The sequence below is a fragment of the Vicugna pacos genome, chromosome 5, assembly GCF_048564905.1.
Source record: "Vicugna pacos chromosome 5, VicPac4, whole genome shotgun sequence".
NCBI classification, from domain to species: domain Eukaryota; kingdom Metazoa; phylum Chordata; class Mammalia; order Artiodactyla; family Camelidae; genus Vicugna; species Vicugna pacos.
The window spans coordinates 53184004-53208340 of NC_132991.1; the positions used below are offsets into that span (position 1 = coordinate 53184004).

At 34.4% G+C, this 24337-nt stretch overlaps 1 protein-coding gene across 2 annotated transcripts in view; it reads left to right on the forward strand.

Annotated features, from left to right (window-relative positions):
* DNAJC10 (DnaJ heat shock protein family (Hsp40) member C10) overlaps positions 1 to 24337 on the forward strand; it is a 206237-nt gene that overhangs the window by 172278 nt on the left and 9622 nt on the right. For both annotated transcript variants that reach the window (XM_072961264.1, XM_015244378.3), the window contains 10 exons: positions 228 to 321; positions 1419 to 1496; positions 7519 to 7562; positions 8212 to 8349; positions 14052 to 14141; positions 14875 to 14988; positions 16516 to 16630; positions 20911 to 21038; positions 21342 to 21458; positions 23611 to 23712. In XM_072961264.1, coding sequence (XP_072817365.1) covers positions 228 to 321; positions 1419 to 1496; positions 7519 to 7562; positions 8212 to 8349; positions 14052 to 14141; positions 14875 to 14988; positions 16516 to 16630; positions 20911 to 21038; positions 21342 to 21458; positions 23611 to 23712 — 1020 coding nt within the window. The remainder of the gene's footprint in view (positions 1 to 227; positions 322 to 1418; positions 1497 to 7518; positions 7563 to 8211; positions 8350 to 14051; positions 14142 to 14874; positions 14989 to 16515; positions 16631 to 20910; positions 21039 to 21341; positions 21459 to 23610; positions 23713 to 24337) is intronic.

Below are 24337 nucleotides of genomic sequence, written 5' to 3' on the forward strand. Positions count from 1 at the left end.
TCCCTTTTTTCCCTAGCGTTAAGTGGTAAAACAAACTATTATAAACGGTATTATTCAAATGTCTGCCATGTAATCTATAAAATCAAGATTCTCAGCTTATCATTTAGAAATACACTGTTTATAGACAGATCTTACTTATTCAAAATGAGGTAGAATTAAAGGTATTTGGTATGAGTTTTGAAAAGAAAATGTAAAGGATGTTTCTCTTTTTGTAAATAAAAAAATAGGCTGCAGTGAAATACCATGGTGACAGATCAAAGGAAAGTTTAGTGAATTTCGCCATGCAGCATGTTAGAAGCACAGTGACAGAATTATGGACAGGTAATTTTATTTTCATACTTTGCTCAATTTTCAAGGATACTTTGAATTGGTATTTTAAGTTTCTCAGTGGCAGTATTAATGTTTTGGTCATAATACTGAAATTTTAAAATGTCTTTTCCATGCTTTCTTAAAGGGAATTGTATCGTTTGTTCTGAACTCGACGTAATAGTAGGCTTTTAATAAATAAACTACATTTATACAGAAACTAAAACAATTAAGATTTTATGAGATGGGGCTAGGTGAAAAGGCAACTTTCAAAGTTCAACTAAATATTTAATAAACTAAGTGTTTTATTGAGTTCATAAGTATACTGTATCAGGCAGTAAATTCATGCCTATTCAGTTTAATTTTGAAGTTTAAAAACACTTCCAGTCTTAGGCTTTTAATTCATCAAGTTACTTTAGATGGGTTATTTTATTACCCTGTACTACCCATGAAATGATAGTAGTTACCTCTAAAGAAATGCTCATATCATTCATTGAGTATCAGTTATGTCTCTGAAACTATGTCAAATACCAGAGCTGCACTAATAAAGTATATAATCCCTGCCTTCAGGGACCCCATTGTTTTAGTAAGGAAGACATTAGTAAACCATTAAAATGCAAGGTAGTAACTATTATGATAGAGGTAGGTTTAGGAAAGCATGAACGCTATGAAAGAACTCAGGTGGGGAAAAGAGGAAGAGTTAGGAAGTTCTTGAATGAGGTCAGATCCAATCTGTCTTGAAGGTGAAAAAGGAATCCTTAAAAGGCCACTGTATTTGGGAAACTGGCAATATTTCATGAATCTAACAAAAAGATGTGTAAGGGGTGGAGTGGCATGGGGACGAATATAGCTGGCTGAATGGGTAAACAAGGCTCAGGTCACAAGGGACCTTAATTGCCAATTTGAGTTTCTTTCTTTCTTAATGAAATAATGAATTTAGATTTTATGTGATGAAAAAAATAGTGAAGGAATTTGACATCTCAAGAGGATTTTTAGAAAATGCTGTAAACCAGAGTGGATGGGGAAATGAGATTAGAAGGGAACAACCATTTAGAAAACAGTTTTCATTATGAGTACTCAGTGATCAGAAATTTGCTTTATATTCTCTTAAGGAAATTTTGTTAACTCCATACAAACTGCATTTGCTGCTGGTGTTGGCTGGCTGATCACTTTTTGTTCCACAGGAGGAGGTAACATTTTTCTTTATTTTATTATATGAAGGGACTATGACATTTAATTTTTAATTTTAATTTTAATCTTTTTTTCTAGCTTTATTGAGATATGGTTGACATAGAACATTGTATAACTTCACGGTATAAAACGTGTTGATTTTGATACACTCATATGTTCCAAAATGATTACCACCATAGTATTAGCTAACACCTGCATCCTGTCCCATAATTACCATTTCTTTTTTGTGGTGAGGACATTTAAGATTTACTCTTTGAGCAACTTTCAAGTATTTAATACAATATTGTTCATTGTAATCACTGTATACTGTACATTAGATCCCCAGAAGTTATTAATCTTATAAATGGAATTATGTACCCTTAGATTAGGTGACAGTCTTAAGTATGCTACTATAATTGATTATTCAGTACTTCAAATACAGTTTATACCCAGAGTTACAATTTTTATTTAATGAATATTTACCTTTTAAATTACTTTACATGTAACAGGTTATAAAATTGTTCAATGTTTTTAAAGTATAGCTGATTTACAATATTGATAGTTTCAGGCATACAGCATAGTGATTCAGTTTGTTTTCTTGTTTTTTGTGGATTATATTCCATTATAGGTTATTAAAAGATATGGGTATAATTCTCTATGCTATACAGTAAATTCTTATTGCTTACCTATTTTTTGTATAGTAGTTTATATTTGTTAATTCCATACTCTTAATTCATCCTTCCTTCCTCCCTTTCCCCTTTGGTAACCATAAGTTTGTTTTATGTGCCACTGAGTTCATTTCTGTTTTGTATAGACATTCATATTATTTTATTAGATTCCACCTATAAGTGTTATCATTTAATGTTTGTCTTTCTCTGAGTTACTTCACTTAGTATTCTCTGGGTTCACCCACATTGTTGCTAATGTCAATATTGCATTATATTTTATGGCTGAGTAATATTCCATTGTGTATATGTATATATATGTACCACATCTTCTTAAGCCCATTGTCTGTTGGTGGGCATTTGGGGGTGTTTCTATATCTTGGCTTTTGTAAATAGTGCTGCTGTGAACATTGGGGTACATACATCTTTTCAAATGAAAGTTTTCATCTTTTCCAGATATATACCCAGGAGTGGAATTGCTGGATCATATGATAGCTCTAGTTTTAGGTTTTGAGGAACCTCCATACTGTTTTCCATAGTGGCATAGTGGCTGCACCAGTTTACACGCCCACCAACAGTGTTCCCTTTTCAGCACACCCTCTCCAGCATTTACTACTTACAGACTTTTTGATGGCCATGTGACCAGTGTGAGGTGATACCTCATTTTTGTCTTGATTTGCATTTCTCTAATAATTAGCACTGTTGAACATCTGTTTCTGTGCCTGTTGGCCATCTGTATGTCTTTTTAGGAGAGATGTCTGTTTAGGTCTTCTATCCATTTTTGATTGAGTTGTTTGGTTTTTTATGTTACTGGGTCATACGAGCTGTTTATGTATTTTGGATATTAACCCCTTGTCAGTCTCATCATTTGCAAATATTTTCTCCTGTTCTGCAGGTTGTCTTTTCGTTTTGTTGAGTTTCCTTTGCTGTGCATAAGACACTAAGTTTGATTAGGCCATATTTATTTTTGCTTTTATTTCTTTTGCCTTGGGAGACAGTTCTGAGAAAATATTGCATGATTTTTGCCTGAGGATGTTTTGCCTGTGTTCTCTCTAGGAGTTTTATGGTATCATGTCTATATTTAAGTTTTTAAACCATTGTAAAATCTATTTTTGTATATGGTGTGAAGGGAGTGTTCTAATTTCATTGGTTTACATATTGCTGTCCAGCTTTCCCTACACCACTTACTGAAGAGACCTTTTTTTTTTTTTTTTTTTTTTTTTCAGTTGTTGCCTTCTTTGTCGTAGGTTAATTGACCATAGGTGTATGGGTTTATTTGTGTTCTCTGTTCCGTTGATCTGTGTCTGTTTTTGTACGAGTACCATGCTGTTTTGATTACTGAAGCTTTGTAGTATAGTTTGAAGTCTGGGAGAGTTATACGACCAGCTTTGTTGTTTTTCCTCAGGAGAGCTTTGACAGTTTTGTGTTTTTTGGGGTTTTTATATAAATTTGGATTATTTGTTGTAATTCTGTGGAAAATGTCATGGGTATTTTGATAAGGATTGTGTTTAATCTGTAGATTACTTTGGGTAATACTCCCATTTTAACAATGTTAATTTTTCCCATCTAAGAGAAAGAGATAGATATCTTTGCATTTCTTTAAATCATCTTCAGTTTCCTTTACCAGTATTTTATAGTTTTCAGCATGTAGGTATTTTACCTCCTTGGTTATATTTATTCCTAAGTATTTTATTTTATTGACATGATTTTAAATAGGATTTTTTTTTTTTTACTTTTTTTTTGATGTCTCATTTTTAGTGTATAGAAACACAACAGATTTCTGTATATTAATCTTGTAGCCTGCTACCTTGCAGAATTCTTTCATGAGTTCTAGTACTTTTTGGGTGAAGACTTTAGGGCTCTGTATAGATTATATGCAAAGAGTGACAGTTTTACTTCTTCCCTTCCAATTTGGAGAACTTTTACTTCTTTTTCTTGTCTGATTGCTGAGTCTAGTACTTCTAGTACTTTTTTGAGTAGAAGTGGCCTGAATGGGCATCCTTGTTCTTGAATTTAGAGGGAAGGCTTTCAGCTTTTCACCATTGAGTATTATGCTGGTTGTGGATTTGCTGTAAATGACATTCATTATGTTGAGATATGTTCCCTCTGCACCCACTTTGGTGAGAGTTTTTATTGTGAATGGATGTTGAATTTTGTCTAATGCTTTTTCTGCATCTGTTGAGATGATTCTGTGATCATGTGGCTTTTGTCTTTTGTTAATGTGGTGTATCCCATGGATTGATTTGCATATGTGGAACTATCCCTGTGATCCTGAAGTGAGTTCACCTTTATCATAGTTTATGATCCTTTTTATCTATTGTTGGATTCAATTTGTTAATATTTTGCTGAAATTTGCATCTATATTCCTGAAAGATATTGGCCTGCAACTTCCTCTTTTTTTATTGTGGTGTCCTTGTCTAGTTTTGTTATCAGGGAAGTGGTGACCTCGTAGAATTAATTTGGGAATGTTCCCCCTTAAGTTTTTTGGATAAGTTTGAGAAGGATAGGTATAAGTTCTACTTTATTTTTGGTAGAATTCTCCAGTGAAGCTGTCGGTCCTGGAATTTTGTTTGCAGGGAGTTCTTTTATTACAGGTTTTATTTCACTTCTAGTGATTAGTCTGTTCAAATTGTTTCTTCTTGACTTAGCCATGGCAGGTTGTTTCTAAAAACGTGTCCATTTCTTCTAGGTTGTCCAATTTGTTGGCGTATAACTATTCATTGTACTCTTATGATTTTTCATATTTCTCTGGTATTATTTATTTCTCCTCTTTCATTTCTCACTTTGTTTATTTGGTTCCTCTCTCTTCATGATGAACCTGGCTTGTCAGTTTTATTTATCTTTTAATTGGGAGTAGTTCCTCTGCCTTTTTATTTTACTTAACTTCCTCTGTCTCTATGAATTTAGTAGAAACAGTTGTCTGTTATAGTCCTAAAGGGGTGTTTTTATGTGGGAGCATCCCTGTGTAGACTGCATGTATACAGCATATTTGGTGATATTTGGTGTGAAGGCTGATTTTGATATGGACATCAGCTACATCTTTCCTCAAGGTGTGCTGGTCATTATCACCTTGATAGGGGGTGTGGTTGGTTTTGGGGAGGAACCTAAAGCTTATGCTGTGTGTGAGGCAGGACTTCCTCTTTGGTCCATGGCTGTTGCTACCTTGTCAGGGGCAGGGTCTGCTCCCCCATTATTGGAATAGACACCTAAGGGTCAGGCTTGATCAGGCTCCATTCCCCTTCAGTGCTGCCTTGCCCTCAAAGGAAGTAATTGCTGGCAAGTGAGGTCCGTGTGCTTCCAGAGGACCAATGCACTGCCTGTTTAGGCATCTGTGGCTCCACTCAGAAACAGCCCAGGGTTGCGTCCCTTACCCTGTTGTGTCATCCCAGATCTAGTGCGAGGTGTGGAGTGGGTGGGGCTAGGAGTTGGGGCATTATGGCTGCTAGATTTGAGGTGGCTGTGCTGTCACCAGAGATCTGGGCTGCCTCAGTGGCCTTCTTCTCTCAGGACCTGTCTGCCCCAGATCCAGAGCTAAGCTTTGTATGGAGTGGGCAGAGCCAGAGCACTCACTCTGCTGGGAGGAAAATTGCGGGGTGCTCCTGTGGTGCCACCCGAGTGAGTACTGGCAGTGACCACCTCATTCATATTACATCCCAGGAACCCCCAGACTGTTTCTGTATAGCTAGACCAAGTCTTTTCCCAGGGCATGGTTGGCCCACGTCTTGTGCTGAGCAGTGGTGTGGAGTGAGTAGGGCAGGGTGTTCACCCTACTTGGGGAATACAGTGAGGCAGCAGCTACCAATACAAAGCTCTCTCCGCGCTGATTACTGGTAACCAGCACGTGTGCACTCCTCCTGAGTACAGTCTAGGCTTCTCTAGCCCTTCTGTCTATCCCAGCAGTTCGCCCAGCAGTCAAGGGGTCTTGTCTCCTTGCAGGACCCCAGGACTGGCATGCCCAATCAACCCCAGGACTGGCATGCTCAACCCACTCGCTCCCCACAGTGAGGGTCTGTCTACCCATGCAGACCTTCTCTTCCTTTCAGATCCCTCAGGTCGGGGTCCTGACCCTATGCCTTTTTCCGTACTACCCGATTGTGTGGGAATCTTTCTTGCAGCATTGGTTGTATAGGAATTCTGCCATTTTCCAGTTAATTTTCCATGAAAATTTTTCTACATGTAGAGGTGTTCTTTATATGTTTGTTGGGGGACATGAGCGCTGCATCCTTCTACTCTACCATGTTTATCGCTTCTCTGATGTTATTTTTTAAAGTATCATTTGTGGTTTGTGTTCAATGGGCTGATTTTTCAGATTAATCATTCCAATGGTAAATTATACTGTCAGCTATCCACAAATGTATTTGGCACTTTGCAAAAAATAACTAGTCATTGACAGATATAACCCTCCCAAAATAATCATTTTTGGCAATTATTGACTTTGCCTCATACTTACTCATATCAAAAATGATTCATCTGCCTCATAAAACTATGTATTTAAAGATGACTTTCCATTTTAGAACCATTTTCTTCAGTAAGTTGAAAGTCTAATACCCTACACAAACTGTAAACTGTATTCAAGCAATAAGATTGGTTAAAAATTGGTCCCAGTGTTAGAAAATACCCTAATTAATTCATTTTTATATGTTTAATCCCAATTTGTTTATGCTGCTATGTTGAAAAGATATTCCTTTGCTAAACTAACTAAAAATCAACCACTCACCCATCTTAAGTAAGGTATTGCCTTGCAGCAAAAATCACCTAATAACCCTAAAACTTAGACTGTCACTGAAGGGTTTTTGTCTCATTTTGACCTAATACACATATTTCTGTCCATTCCACACTTAAAGAAAACTTCTAAAACTTTCTGACATTACTTTACTTTTACCACAGGTAGGTTGATTTTACCTATCTCTGTAAGCTCTGTGATGCTATGTCTCACTTTCTTCTAAATCTGTCTAGCATTTATATTTATGGAACTTTCATAAAAATAGTGGAGAAGCTATTTTAAGATTGTATTGTATTTTAAGGATTCTAGACATCTGTTTATCAGATAGGTCCATTATTGATAGGAGAAATTTGAGAAATAAGATCCTAAAGAAGTGCTTGAGAGAAAATTCCTTCTTTTTTCTTTAGCTAGAAATCCTGAGAAGCTAAGGGCAAGAAATAAAAGAGTGAGGAGCAGGAGCTGGGGGGAGGGGGAGGAGGAAGGAGAAGAATGAAACTTTGTCCTCTGTGTCTACCTGGTAAATAAAGGTCTCAGTATTTACCAGCACAGCCCAACTAATTTCCTTAGAATAAATTTAGTAGTTTGGAGGAATGGCTACTGAAAGTATAGACTTAATAAAGCTGAAATTACCTCATAATTTTTTTTCCCCCCTAGATTGTTTGACTTCACAGACACGTCTCAGGTTAAGTGGTATGTTGGTAAGCATCCATTATTTTGTAAGACATAGCATCATGTTAAGAAACACATTTAAAAGCTGATTCCACATATTTTCTTTGGTGGTTTCTTGAACACTTAACTCACTTATTTGTAATCGTCCTTGTTTTCTAGTAAATGTGTTTATAGCTATAAGCTTCTTTCTAAGCTGTATTCAATGCATTTTAACATGGTGCTTTTGTTATCATTCACTTCTAAGTATTCTATAATTTAATTATAAGCTCCTCTTTAGCCAGAGGGGTATATATTAGTATTTTTGTAATCTCAAACGTTATTTTTTGTTGTTTTGTTACTTTATTTATTTAGCTCTCATCGTTAATATGGTCAAGGAGTAGTCTCTGTGTTGCTGACATTTTAACACTAGTGACACTCCCTTTATGGGTTGGGAGTTTGCCACTTATGAAGATTATTAGTATTCTGTGTATGCTTGAAAATGTTTCCTATGTATGTTAAGTATAATTTTTATATCTATTAGATCAGATTTATTAATCATGTTTTTCAAATTTGCATCATTTTGGGAGTATTCTTTTAAAAAGTTTACAATAGAGAAGTTCTGTTTTTGCTAAATATAAATCCCTTTAACTTTTTATTCCACTTACAACACTACTTATTTTTTGCTTTTTTCCATTTTAGGATGGTCTTGTTAATGTAGGATGGATGGACTGTGCCACCCAGGACAACCTTTGTAAAAGTTTGGATATTACAACAAGTACCACTGCCTATTTTCCTCCTGGAGCCACTTTAAATAACAAAGAGAAAAGTGGTATTTTGGTATGAATCATTTTAATTTCTTTATGTATAAATACACACACATTCAGATACATCATTTTGTAAACCATGAGCAAAAAACTGAACTAGTTTATATCATCTGATTATGGAACATTTAATTGTTTAGAACAAATATTTATTTTCTGGGATTGTGTTTGATACATCCTTCAGTTTATAAAGTAAGCTACAAGGATTATTTTTAAACTAGCGTAAACCATTACATTTTTAAACCCCAAAGTTATAGACCACATCCTGGTTAAATGAGTATTTATTAGTTTCCATTTATTTGTATACATTTTAATATTAAAATATAGATCTTCAGTAGGTTTAGCTGGAATCTGGTGTCTGACTTTTTAAAGCACCCTGTTAGATTCTAGTATAAACTCAATTGGTAGATATACTGGTGTAGTTCACCTCCCTAATTTTATGAATGAGGAATCTGAGGTCAAGCCAGTTGTCAAGGAGCTGAGACAAATACTAGGATACCAGGTAGGTCCCCTAGGGACCCCAAAAGAATAAAAGATGCTAGTACTTCCTGTAGTTTTTTTCTGTACTTTAATTCTTTTTTTGATGTTGATAAAGATTACATATACTCATTACAGAAAGTCATATGTGGTATATAAATGTATAAAAAAAGATGCAAAATTCATGGGCAAGCATCATCAGATCTTGGTATATAGTCTTACAGATCTCTGCTTACATGTGCATATAATTATGGCTTCATGCATACGGCTTACCAATTTCATCTTTGGCCCAGACCCTCCACTCCAGACTTGCATGTCTTACAGCCTATTTGGTGTCTCCCCTGGGATGTTAATTGATGTCTCAAATGTAGATGTGTGTAGCAGTACTCACAGCGTTTCCTCATAAATCTGCTCTACCCAGAGATTTTCCCAATCTCAGTTGATGAAAATTTTTTTTAGCATTAAGCAAAATACCTTGGAGTCATTCTTGACTTCTCTTTTTCTCATACCTTATCATCTATACCCTATTCATCAGGAAAATCTGTGTCTGTCTTTAAGATCTTTCCATAATCCACCTCCACTGCAACCAGAGCACTCATCACCTTCTAACATACATTATACTTTACTTATTTATGCTTTCATCATTTTTCTCCTGCAATAAATTTTAAGTTTGGACTTTCCACTGATATATCCCAAATCCCTAGAGGAGTAGCTGGCAAATGAGTACTATGTATTGTGCCTACTTAGTGCATTATATTGTGTGTGTGAATGGTATTCGGTTGACTAAATGTGACATACTTAGATTAATCAGTCATCTCTTGATGTATATGTTGTTTCTACTTTTTCATGATTGTAAGCAGTGTTGTAAGGAACTATCTGGTTCACCTTTGTGCACTTCTTCCATTATCTGTTTAGAATGCATTGGCTGCAGCAGTTTCAAATGCAATTCATATTGCCAGATTGCCCTGCAGAAAAGCTAGGTTTATTTTATTTTATTTTTTTTTTACATTTTTTTATGATTCATAATCATTTTACAGTGTTGTGTCAAATTCCAGTGTTCAGCACAATTTTTCAGTCATTCATGGACATATACACACTCATTGTCACATTTTTTTCTCTGTGATTTATCATAACATTTTGTGTATATTTCCCTGTGCTATACAGTGTAATCTTGTTTATCTATTCTACAATTTTGAAATCCCAGTCTATCCCTTCCCACCCTCTACCCCGCTCCCCCCCCCCCCTCGGTAACCACAAGTCTGTATTCTCTGTCCAAAAGCTGGGTTTATTTACACTGTGCCATTAGCTCATAAGGATTGCCTGTACCCTGGCCAACACTTAATGTAGGCTCTTGCCTTCTGTATTACAATCTTGTGTTTTAATGAGATCTTTGGGCTTTTTGATATAAAACAGCAAGCTCAGATATGATCTTAGGAAACATAAATGAGTGATATTAGAAACGTAGTAACACAGAGTGATGAATTAAATAGTCCTTGTCCCTCCTAAATGCATTCATGTTTTTAAAAATGTAAAACACTATGCGAAGTAGATGTGTCTGGCAGGTGAAATTCAGAGGCTAGACAAGATACTTACAGATGTAACTACCAAATTTTACTCTAAGACAAGCAGGCTTATAATAAAGTTCTAGTGAATTCATAACTTACGAATTTATATAAGCTACTTATAGGAGTATTGTTATCCTTGATGAACGTGACTAAAGTGAATGAGCTGTAGTACTGAGGCATGAAAGATTTCTGTTTTGGCCTTTTAAGCCCTTTGGTAACTAATTATTTCATATATTTTTGAGATTATTTATGGTATAGATTTTCTTTAATTGAAGTATAGTTGATTTACAATGTGTTAATTTCTGATGTACAGCATAGTGATTCAGTTATACATTCTTTTCTATATATTTCTATATATTCTATATATAGAATTCTATATATATTCTTTTTCACATTCTTTTTTAATTATAAGCTATTATAAGGTATTGAACATACTTCTCTGCTATACAGTAACACCTTGTTTATCTATTTTATATATAGTAGTTAGTATCTGCAAATCCCAAACTCCCTCCCCATCCCCTTTCCCCCCCTGGTAACCAAAAGCTTGTTTTCTTTGTTTCAAAGTCTTTCTGTTTTGTAAATAAGTTCATTTGTGTCATTTTTTAAGATTCCACATATAAGTGATATCATGTGGTATTTCTCTTTCTGGCTTAACTTCACTTAGTATGACAATCTCCAGGTCCATCAATGTTGCTACAAATGGCATTTTTAAAATTTTTTATGGTTAAGTAGTGTTCTGTTGTATAAATATACCACAACTTCTTAATCCAGGCATCTGTCGATGGACATTCAGATTGCTTCTATGTCTTGACTATTGTAAATAGTGATGCTATAAACACTGGGGTGCATATGTCTTATTGAATTAGAGTTCTCTCTGGATATATGCCCAGGAGTGGGATTGCTGGATCATATGGTAAGTCTATTTTTAGTTTTTTAAGGAACCTCCTTACTGTTCTGTATAGTGGCTGCACCAATTTGCATTCCCACCAACAGTGTAGGATGGTTCCTTTTTCTCCGCAGTCTCCAGCATTTACCATTTGAGCACTTTTTAATGATGGCCATTCTGACTGGTGTGAGGTGATACCTCATTTTAGTTTTGATTTTCATCTCTCTGATAATTAGTGATATTGAGCATTTTTTCATGTGTCTGTTGGCCATTTGTATGTCTTCACTGGAGAAGTGTTTGTTTAGGTCCTCTGCCCATTTTTGAATTGAGTTGCTTGTGTTTTTTTGTTATTGAGTTGTATGAGCTGTTTGTATATTTTAGAACTTAAGCCCTTGTTAGTCACATCATTTGTAGATATTTTTCTCCCATTTCTTAGGTTGTCTTTTCATTTTGTTTATAATTTCCTTTGCTGTGCAAAAAGTGTGTAAGTTTCATTGGGTCGCATTTGTTTATTATGCTTTTATTCTGTTGCATTGGTAGACTACTCTAGGAGAACATTGCTAAGATTTATGTCAGAGAATGTTTTTGCCTGTCTTCTCTTCTAGGAGGTTTATGGTGTCTTATGTTTAAGTCTTCAAGCCATTTTGAATTTATTTTTGTGTATGGTATGAGAGAGTGTTCTGACTTCACTGATTTACATGTAGCTGTCCAGCTTTCCCAACATCATTTGTTGAAGAGACTGTCTTCTCCATTGTATATTCTTGCTTCCCTTGTGGAAGATTAATTGATCATTGGTTTGTGGGTTTATTTTGGGGCTCTCTATTCTGTTTCATTGATCCATATGTCTGTTTTTGTGACAGTACCACACTGTTTTGATTACTGTAGCTCTATTTAATCTGAAGTCTGGAAGGGTTATTCCTCCACCTTTGTTCTTTTTCTTCAGTATTGCTTTGGAAGTTCAGAGTCTTGTGATTCCCTATAAATTCCATATAAATTTTAGGATTATTTGTTCCAGTTTTGTGAAAAATGTCCTGGGTAATTTGATAGGGATCATATTATATCTGTAGATTGCTTTGGGTAGTATGGCCATTTTAACAGTATTAATTCTTCAGATCCAAGATCTTGGATATCTTTCCATTTCTTTAAGTCATCTTTAATTTCCTTAGTCAGTATTTTATAGGTCTCTGCATAGAAGTCTTTCACCTCCTTGGTCAGGTTTATTCCTAAATATTTTATTTCTTTTGATGCAATTTTTAAAAGGATTTTTTTTTAACTTTCCTTTTCTGATATTTCATTGTTAGTGTAAAGAAGTGCAACAGATTACTTTATGATGATCTTATGTCCTGCTACCTTGCTGAATTGGTTTGTCAGCTCTAGTAGTTTTTGTGTGGAGTCTTTAGGTTTTATATATATAGTATCGTCATCTGCATATAGTGACATTTTTACCTCTTCTCTTCCAGTTTGGATCCCTTTTATTTCTTTTTTTTGCCTGATTGCTGTGGCAATATTACGTTGAATAGAAGTGGTGAGAGTGGGCATTCTTGTCTTGTTCCAGATTTTAGCGGAAGGCTTTCATCTTTTCACCATTGAGTGTTATGTTGGCTATGGATTTGTCATAAATAGCTTTTATCATATTGAGATATGTTCCACTTTGGTAAGAGTTTTTATCATGAATGGATATTGAATTTTATCAGATGCTTTTTCTGTATCCATTGAGGTGATCATGTGATTTTTTTTGTCCTTTCTTTTGTTGATGTGGTGTATATAGATTTTTTTTAAGCAGAAAAACTGAGTTTTCTCTTATGAAATACATACTGTTTCTATCCATATGATTATTCTCCTGTCAAACACTATTAAAAGCTGTGAATAGAGTAGTAGTTCCTACACATTTTTAATGGAGTTTTAGGTCTTTTAAATAATATTTGAATTATTAGGTAGTTTATAATTAAAGATACACAATAAACTGTTTCATCAACCCCTGTATACATTTTTTTTGATGTAACTATTTCTGAGCTCTTTATAATAGAAGCTGCTTCATTGAGAATTAGACCAGTAGAGAAACTTTCATGAGACAAATATGCTGAGGATAAAATATAGTTAGAAATAAAGGAGATTTGTTAGAATTGAAATGTGCCTATTTCAGGGGTTTGTGTTTTAAATAAGAGACCTAGATCTAAAATATATTTAAAATATATCTTTATCAGTACATTTTACTCTCTAAAATTCTTAGGTAGTTTAGTGTTTGGACATTGTTTCTGAAAACCTCTGTAATAAATAAGGTCTGTTCCAGTTTTCCAGTAATAATTTGTTCTTATCTCAGTTCCTATTGGTTATTGATTGGAGTATAAAGTATCTTGGATCATTAAATATTCTAGTGTTTTAACAATTTTTAAAGAATTTGTAAAGCTGTGGCATTCTGTAAAATATGGTTAACATTAAAATTAAACTGAACATAATACAGCTTTTCCTCATAAGCCATAGGGCACTCCAGGTTATTGTGAGATTATCATAGAATACACAGCACAGTTAATAGAAAATTCCAGTAATGAAACACCTAATAATGGAATTCATTTCACATCACTATTTTTAACAAACCACCCAGTTATACAACTTTTTGATAATTGCCAAAGTAAATATGATATACTATTTTTTGAAGGTAATTATTTGAATAATTAGCTTGAAAACTAACTTCTGTGATTTGTTTTCTTAAAAGTTCTGAGGAAACTGAAAAAAATACTAAAATAAATGGATGTTGATTTAAAAGATTACAATATGATTCTCTTACTCTAGTTTCTTAATTCATTGGATGCTAGAGAAATATATTTGGAAATAATGCAGAATCTTCCAGACTTTGAACTACTTTCAGCAAACACACTAGAGGTAATATTTTTATTAATAATAGTAATAAATGTTGGTAACTTTTCATATCCTAACATTTTATTTAACATTTTAAAATGAGCATTTTTATTCATTTCAAAGAGAGTAGCAGTTTCAGAGGATTATATATATGTCAGTTGATCTAGGTTAAACTGCTATGCTAGGGTTGCTGGGGTTTCGACTTCAGGATGGATCTGTGGTTTTAGAAAACCTAACTAATTCTGAAGCAAGGCTTCAGGAAGAGCACCAGAAAAGGCAAGATTTTGATCACTAAGCGCAACTTTGGATCTGACCTGGAGCTTTGTTCTCGCTTACGGGACTATTTGTATTGTTTACTGAGAATTAAGCAACTTTCAGAATAGTTTATAGTAGAATCAGTTATTTTATTCCTCTTGTTGTTCCCAGAATTTTCATTAAATCTGAAAAATCTTGACTTCTTCACCTTTCAGCTGTTTAGCTGTAGTTAAAAACCATATATTTTCTTGGCACAGTATCCCACTTTAAATTTTATAATTTAGTGACTTTTCTTTCTGTAATATTATATAATTGATGTGTATAGCATTATTCAGATAAACTACAAAAGAAGAATATGGCTGGGTCTGAATTTTAGACAGTATTTTGAAGTAATGGGTAGGATAGTTAAAATTAACTCAAAGAAACAAAGATCAGAACTCAGGATTTCCCATCTCTGACATTTCTCTTTTTTTATCACTTCTTTTTAAAAATCACTTTTAAGGATCGTCTGGCTCATCATCGGTGGCTCTTATTTTTTCATTTTGGAAAAAATGAAAATTCAAACGATCCCGAGTTGAAGAAACTAAAAACTCTACTTAAAAATGAACATATACAAGTAAGAAAAATATATTCTGCCTAGCTTTATGCTTGTGTGCTTTCTTAATTTAATACATAAAATTATGTTTTAAGTAACAAAAATGCTTATTTGAAATTCTAGGTTGAGAAACCCCTAAATGCTTTTGCTCTTCTGTTGTGGGTTTTTTGGTTTGTTTGTTTTTTTTTTTTTTCTCTATTAAAAGTTAATATTTAACCTTCATTTCTCTTGAGTAGTTGGTGTGTGGTAAATCTGTATTACACAGTTTTACTGCAATGTATAATATAGAATTAGGGTAGCTTTCCCTTTCTTAAAGTCTTACTTCATTATGTAAGTAATTAATGCTCATTTTGAATTAGGATATATAAATGAGCACAGAAATGAATTACCCATATTTTCATCACTGTTAATAAATCTACTAATAATTTACTGTATAACCTTTTAAACTTTTTAACTGCCGTATGGTATGTGGGTGTATGTGTGTGCACATATATGCATATTGTAATGGCCATTATAATAGATACACACATGTAAATTTATATATATACTTTTTAATCAAAGTGGATTTACTGTATTCTCTTGTAAAATTTTCCATTCAGTGGTAAAATTTTATCATATACCAGTATAGTATATGTGTGTATGGAAATGTGTATGTATGTATCAGTCATCATCCTAAAGACTAAGCAGCATTTCTCTGTATGGTTATCCTGTCATTGGTTAACAAATCCTCTCTTACCGATGACTTTTAAGTTGTTTCCATTTTTATATCAAAAATATATACTGCAAAATTACAGTATGAGGAATTTTTGAACCAAGATTACATATTTTCTTAGAAGTTTTTTATCATCATTACCAGAGTCTTCCAGAAAGTGTGTATCAGTTTATGTTCTTACTGACAGCATGTGAGTGACCATTTCACTACACCCATGCCAACCCTGGTATTATCACTCATTATAATTAGCACTGTTCTGATAGGCCAGAAGTGATATGTTAGTAATACTCATTTTCATTTATTTGCTTTCTACTTTATTTTCTGTGTATGTCTCTGGCCCATTTCCTTTCTCCTGATGGGATGTTTATCTTTTTATTTCTTAATGGATCCTCTGTCTTAAATGCTGCAAATATTTTTTCTTGGTTTATCATTTGCCTGCTAGGTTTTTTTCCATACTGAATAAAAATGTCAACCTTTTTCTTTATTATTTCTGCTTCTAGGGTCTTAAGAAGTTCTTTTTCTCGCCCACCCCAAGATTATGTAATACCCTCTACATTTTTAGAAGGGTTGGTTTCTTAAAGCACTTAATATTTTCTTGGAAATTTCCTCTCAGGATTTTGAAATCTCTAGGAGGCTTTTTTTTTTTTTTAACTTAATTTAGTTTCAGTGTTAAATGTAAACTAATGATTTCTGTCTCTTATTTTCATGGTCCATTAACTTAACGTTTAGAAGGTGTGTTATTAGAGCAGTGTCAATTTTGGATTATCTTTATGAATATTTAATTGAATGCATAAGATTTTGTTTTCAGCAGATTGAACCTTCTCTTTCCACTTTAGGTTGGCAAGTTTGACTGTGCCTCTGCACCAGACGTCTGTAGTAATCTCTATGTTTTTCAGCCGTGTCTAGCAGTATTCAAAGGACAAGGAACCAAAGAATTTGAAATTCATCATGGTAAGAAGGAAAAAAATGATAAAAACTTTTTCATTTTCAAATAGTAATTTTTATTTGTACTTTTTACCTTGTTTCATATAGACATGATTATTATAAATAACTTCACTCATTTATTAGTAAATTTGTTTTTGTGGGAAAATGTTTTGAATTACATATAGTTTTATCTTCCCTCCTCTTTTTAAAATAAATCCCTTTTTTCTACCCAATATTTTGATCGGTATTTCAGCAAAAACTCAGGATATATCAGGCTAGTGAGGAATGTAAGGGTCTTGATTGTTGACAAAAACAAGCAACACGTACAGTTTCAAGTGTGCCAACAACACTAGACAACCAAACACCTCCATTAACTGTGTTTTTATCTTTCTTGAATTTATAACTGCATCTCTGCATTTCAGCTTGTTTGGTGCTTTAGCCCTGCAGTATGTAAATACAGTTTCAATTCCTAGGGTTTGGGATACATCATTGTGGCTGTCCTGAAAAAGGTCATATGTAGCAAAAGAGACACACAAACTACTAAATATAATATCTAATGAGGGTGAGAGGAGGGAGATTTGTACGAACATATGGAAAACATTATAATGACCATTATGTATAAATCATAAGATCAAATAAACTTCTACATAGTAGAGGTCAGGAGGTGGTGATGTTTGAATTGAGGTGACATTTGAATGCTCAAGTTTCCCAAAGCAAATACAAAAAATCAGGTGAGGACCTGTAGACTGAAGGATCTATGTGAGCGAAGACTTGCCAAGATACACTTAACAGTAACTACTGCTTGTTCAGTATTTCTTATAAATCAGATGTTTTTCTAAAGGCTTTTGCATATTTTGCATTTGCATTTTTATCTTCACAACAGTCCAGCAAGGGAGAAAACTGAGACTCAGGAAGATAAAGTAACTGGCCCATGACAAATAGCTAGTAACTGGTAAAGGCAGAGTTTGTATCCAGATACATCCAAAGCCTAGTTTTATAGCCATGCTAAACTATGCCGCCTCCTGAAAGTGCTAGAAATGACCCAAGTTTTAATAATGGAATTCTGTTCTTTTTCACCTCTGAAATATTTCATAGATTTCTCCTCTGTTGCTACCTCATTTCAGGTTTATTGTCTTGGTCATCTGCTATAATATCTTTCAGTACAATTTTCTGTTTCGTAGCATTTTCTCTTTACAACTAATTACTTGTTTTATTTGCAGAGTTATTACCCTAGAATACCTAGAACATTCACTCATTTTTCTGCCTTGAATCTCCTGATCTCTTTTAGAATACACTTTAGATTCCTTAGCATAGGTGCAGTGACTTTGTCTGTTTTGCTTACCACTGTATTTCCAGCACCTAAAATGCTGGTGCATAGTAGGAACTAAGTAAACAGTTGTTAAATTAATAGGGAGCATTCACTATCTGCCTGTGCCCATATTCCCAGCCTCATCTCCCACCTTTGCCCTCCAAATAATCAGCATCAGCTGCTTATGGATCTTTAAAAATATGTTCTTTCACTCCTCTGTGCCTTCACACAAGATTTTTCTGTCTCCTACATTGTAATTACTTCTCCCTGCCCCTAAAAATATTTAGTAAACTCTAAATCACCCTTCAAAACTTAGCTTAAAGCTTTTTCTTCCCTGGGAATATACTATGAATACCCAAGTACTTCCTTTTGTGTTACCACTATCTTTATAACATAACTTGTATTATTTTTTATTTAAATAGGTATTGAGCATAAAACATGTGCCAATTACAATACTAGGAAGTAGGATATAATGAACTATAATTAATCTCTATCTTAAAAGGACATTATGTAGAGAAACGGACACATAAAGGGGCAAGTTTTAAAATGTTTGAAGGAGTGTTATCTGTTTCTGAGTAGTAAATTACCCCGAAACTTAGCAGCTTAAAACAGTAAACATTTATTAACTCACACAATTTCTGGTGTCTAGGAATCTGAGATCAGCTTGGCCCGGTGGTTCTGGCTCAGGTTTTCTCATGAGGTTGCAATCAGGGTCAGCAAGGGCTCTGGTCATCTGAAGGTTAGACTGCTGGCATGTTTGGTTCCAAGCCTACTCAGATAATTGGGAGGCCTCAGTGCCTCACTACACAGGCCTCTCTGTAAGGCTGCTCAGTTCTCCCAGAACAATCAGATAGAGACACATACATATACACAAAAGCAACAATCTTTTATAATCTGGCTTAGACAAGATAAACTGTCAAATCCACCATATTCTGTTGGTAACACACACAAACCCTGGTACAACAGTGGTATGAGTACATGAGGGATCATTGGGGGCAGTCTTAGAGACTGGCTACTGTAAGATATGAGTATGGGTTACACATAGGAAGAACAAAAAGAAAATAATTTTCTGAGGTAAGAGAAAGTAATCTCTTCATTGAGATCTAAAGTAGAAGTAATGGTTTCCCAAATAAAGATGTGTCAAGCACATGCCAAGCACAGGAACCAACAAATGTTTTCGTGGGCTCTGAGATAGAAAGCCTCATTTATTTTTAGAAAGCAAGAATTTCAGGATAGCTCTAATGTTGAATTTTGGAAAGGAATGAGACTTGAGGCTAGAAGGGGGCACCAGGGGTCCAAATTATATGTTTTATCTATCAGGTAAAGTAATTTGGACTCTATCCTAGAGGCAGAGCAGAGGCATTCATAGATTTAAGCAGAGAGATGATTTAACCAGTTCTACATTGTAGGAAGGTGACTGGCTGCCTAGAATGGATAAAAGTAAAATTGGAGGAAGGGAGAACAGATAGAAGTCTGATGCAGTCATTTATGTAAGAGAAGAAAAGATGGCTGCCTTATCTAAACAGCGATAATGTAGATGAGAAGTGGACAGATTTTTTTAAATACCAAGAATACAAAATCAGTATAACTTGATTGTGTTTAGATGTAGGGGAATAAGAGGAAGCCCAAGTTTCTGACTTGGTGAATTGGCAGTTGAGTGACTGATGGCACCATTCAGTGAGGAGGAGTTGACATGGAGTAGACACCCCCAGTTCACAGTTGAGTATAGGCCTGGGCCTCAGGAGAGGAATTTGGGCTGAAACTGTAGATACAGATAATCAACAGAGAATCATCATATCAATGGTAACTAAAGCTTGGGAGAATGAGCTTGACTAAAAGTGAAGAGAAAAGATCAGGGTCCAGGGATCACTTTTAAGGGATTGTCAAAGAGGAATTCATAAAGAAATTCAAGCAGTAGCAGCTAAAGAATAAGGAGAAAGCAGGAGAATGTAGTGTCATTTATCACTCTATTTAAATATTTATGAAAATGTTTCTTTCTCTTCTACTGGCTTGTGATCTCTTTAAGAAGAAGGTCTGTATCTTATATTTAACATGCCCTATGGCATTTTAAGTGGGGCCTGACACCTCGTAGGTGCTTGACTTAATATTGACTATCGAGTGAACAGATCAGAGGGCACCTGGGGAAATGGACTATGTACTGGTCCTAAGAAAGCTGTTATTTGCCACACCAAGGAGTATATTCTTAGGCAGCAGCAAATCGTCACAGGCCTTGAAGTAAGGGGAACAACATGATCAACTTAATGTTTTTGTAACTTGTTTGTGGCAGCAGTGTAGAAAGTGTAGTTAAGGAAGACAGGACAGAAAGACTAGCTTGGTTATTTCAGTAGGTCAGATGGAATTTAGGCAAGAGCCAAAATTGAGGTTGGAGATGGTAAGAGATAGAATGGATGGAGCTCTGGTAGAAGGGCAAAGGAAGCAGGCAGAAATCACCCTGGGGAATCTTATTTAGGCATTTAGTAGATGGTAATGCCATTGCTGAGGTAGGGATGGTGAGAAAAAAAGGAGCAGGTTTGGGGAAAATGACTCAACTTTTATTTGGGTATATTATCTTTGAAATGTGTATATGGCATCCAGGTGAATATTTCCACTGGGCAGTTGGTAAAGCAGGTTTTGAATTTATAAAATAAAAAAGTCTAGGTCGAAGAAACAGATTTAAGAGTTAGGCCATAACAGTAGTCAGGTAAACAAAAAGAACTCAAAGAACACTACAACGAAGTTATTCTGCCTGCAAGGATGAAGGAACTTTACAAAGAGATCTGAACATTTTATCTGATCCTCCAAGAAACAGTAAAGGCAGGGGTACTCCTGACAGAGCAAACTGTGTGTATGTAGTATTGAGAACATTAAAACCTCAAAATCCGTTTGTTCATAACTGTATCTTCTTCTCTTCAATATTTCGAGTATAAAAACTTTGAAAATTTCTATGGATAAAAAGGCAGAATGTAAATTTTAATTTTTCTCTTTCTCGATTTCAAAGGAAAGAAGATTCTATATGATATACTTGCCTTTGCCAAAGAAAGTGTTAATTCTCATGTTACCACACTTGGACCTCAAAATTTTCCTGCCAATGACAAAGAACCATGGCTTGTTGATTTTTTTGCCCCTGTAAGTTATTTTTATCTGTCAAATCTCAGTGTTGTCATATTTTGTCTTGTCACAGCAAAAAGACATTTTCTAGATAACCTTGAACCATAAATATTAAAAACGTGTTACTCATTTTTGACCACTATCACATACTGCCTCTAAGAGAGCACTGATATACCTGCCCCTCCAAGTATTAAGTATATAAATGCATAAGACTTAAAACTAAGTTGTGGTTTATCTTACTTAGAATATTGCTTGTTGCAAAAATGATGTCTTTTTTTATTTCATTTGGTTCAGTGCTTGTGAATATTTTTTGTTTTGTAGTGGTGTCCACCATGTCGAGCTTTATTGCCAGAGTTACGAAAAGCATCAAAGCATCTTTATGGTCAGCTTAAGTTTGGTACATTAGATTGTACAGTTCACGAGGGACTCTGTAACATGGTAAGGCAAAGTATAAAAAAATTTATTCTAAATAATGTTTTTGTAAAATAGAGACCTTTTGGCAGTCTAATGTTAAAGCAGTAAAGTAACTTTGAAATGTACATCTACATTTAGAGTAATAATAAATTATTTCAATAAATAACTTCAACAAAATGATATAAAATTATGATGGGATTAAAATGTAGAGACTATATGAGGTTCAATGTAGATATGGTCTTATTTATGAAACTCAGAAAAATACTGAGTTGACTTGATAAAATACATGATTTTCCAGTTATTTAAGATCTTTGAGGTTTTTTTAAATGTAATACTACCTTTTGTCACTCCATAGTTTTTACTTTGTCTTCTAAGTATAATTAATAGAAGGATATTAAAACAAATAAGGTTTTTGAAACCTTTGTTTACATTAAAAATTTTTCTTAGGTTAATAAATATTCATTCTTCAATTCTAGGAAGAACTGGAAATTATATACCTTGATGAAAGTATGTAATACCATGTATAAAATATTTTTGAGGGGCAAAAGCCTAAATCAAATCAAGCCTTCAGATATCAGTGTATAAGAAATCCATTGACAGAAGGACACGTTAAGTGACACCGTGTGCAGACCTCAAATCTTAGCATGTAGAGAACTTTACAGGATAAATACCAATTTATTAAACAAAAACATTGAAAGAAGAGAAGATATTAAAGAGACTTAAAAAGACATATCATTCAGAGGCAGTGTTTAGGCCTTGTTTGGATGCAATTTAAACAAACCAACTGCAAAAAAAGCCAGTTGGGGAAACTTGAACACTGGATATCTGATGACTTTCAGTAATTATTATTATGAAGACATACAGATGGCCAACAGGCTATTAAAAAGATGTTCAGCATTGCTAATTATTAGGGAAATGCAGATCAAAATCACAATGAGATATCACCTCACTCTGCTCAGAATGACTGTCAGCAAAAAGTCTACAAATAATAAATGCTGGAGAGGGTGTGGAGAAAATGGAACCCTCTTTCACTGTTGGTGGGAGTGTACAGCCACTGGTACAGCCACTCTGAAAAACTGGAGATTCCTCAAAAAGCTAAAAATAGAGCCACCACTATTAATATTCTATAGATAATTAAGTAAAATGTAAAGATTTGAAACTATTGAATCAAATTCACTCAGAGTAGAGGCCAGGATTCACTACTTACTAATTGGTTGACTTTGACCAAGTCAACTTTATCTCTCACTACCTCAGTTTTCTCATCTATAAAGTTGACTTAGTAATTGTTGCTTTTGAATAGAATTGTTATGAGGAACAGATGAGAAACTGTGTTTCAGTGCTAAAAGGGTGCTCAGTACATAGTAAGGACTTGTCAAATGTTAGATAAAATTGTTTTGTTTATATAATTGGTTATGTGCAGTCATTTATAAAAGATTAAGTGTTTCTATTATTTTTTCTAAAATTATTTTTGAATCCTAGTCAAAGATTCCAATTTGCTAAGCAGTGATTGTCAACTTTGAGGATGCATAGTTCAGCTCCAGCAAATCCACAAACAGGGATCGCTATAACGTTTTAAAAAGTAAATAAAAATTTAAAATAGAGATGGTTTCTGGGTTAGTGTGTGCCTATTAATTCTGAGGAGGAAATTACAGTATTTTTTACCATAAAAACTGTCTTGAGCAAAGAATAAAAAGTGACTACACTCCTAGAGCATGATTCATAATTCTTTAACCAAAAATATGGTTGTGTACACATGAACTATTAATTTATTTCCTTATTCTTGCTATTTTATTTCCTTGATTTTCTTCTACTTCTAGACAAATTGGAATTTTTGTTATGGTTTCAGAAAAACACTTAAGCTAGAAATTGGTCCACTCTTTACAGCATCATCCACCTTGGTTCAGGAGAGTAGAAAAGGACTAAGCTCATAGTTAACCATGCTCACTTCTCAGAGTTTCAGTGCCTATGGATTTTATGAGTAATGGAGTAGCTGTAAATAAGGGTCAAGTACTCAGGAGTACAATTGTAAATCTATTTCCTCTGCTAAATGTAGCCACTTTAGCAGTGAGTTTTTACAGTTTTGTTGTTGTTACTTAAAGGTAAACTGGTTATAATTTGAAACAAGTAGGTAAAATGTATAAAATATTTGTTTAACTTGTATTCTCATTCCTAACAGTATAACATTCAGGCTTATCCAACAACAGTGGTGTTCAACCAGTCCAACGTTCATGAGTACGAAGGACATCACTCTGCTGAACAGATCTTGGAGTTTGTAGAAGTATGTTAAGTTATAGACTATGGTATACACTCTTCCACATATTCATACACTTTGTATGAACATTTAATAATGTTTAATAGTAGGATTTATTCTTTTTCTGACAAAATTTTTTAAATTTTCTAGTATTTTACTCTTATTATAGATTTATTCTCAGAGTTTATAACAAATACATGCTTTGTTTGTTACCTAGTACCATGCCTTGTACTTAGTGGACACAGTTATTTATTGAATACGTGCAATTATAACTTTTACATAAAGCCTTGTCACTCCCCTTTCCCTTTTTTCTCTGATAGAACTAATGCAGATTATTTCTTTCAGGTCCCATATAGATGAGGTAACAGTGAGCCCACATTCTTGGATAATTCCAAGAAATGTGTGGTTAAGGGCAGTGTTAGCCCAACCGGCAGTGGAGGGCTTCTTCAGGCCTAGGCAGCTTATGCCACGCCTGCTGTGTCATTAGCACAGGAGTGTTCTGCATCTATAGCATCCATCTCCTCTTTTTTTTTTTTCTAATAGTCTTAATTGACTAAAATAGTTACAGGGCCTCCTAAGGAAGAAATGAACAATTCTAGCTTATTATCCATGCAGTAATCATTCTGCTCTCTGTCCTTCCCATCTCTTCCTC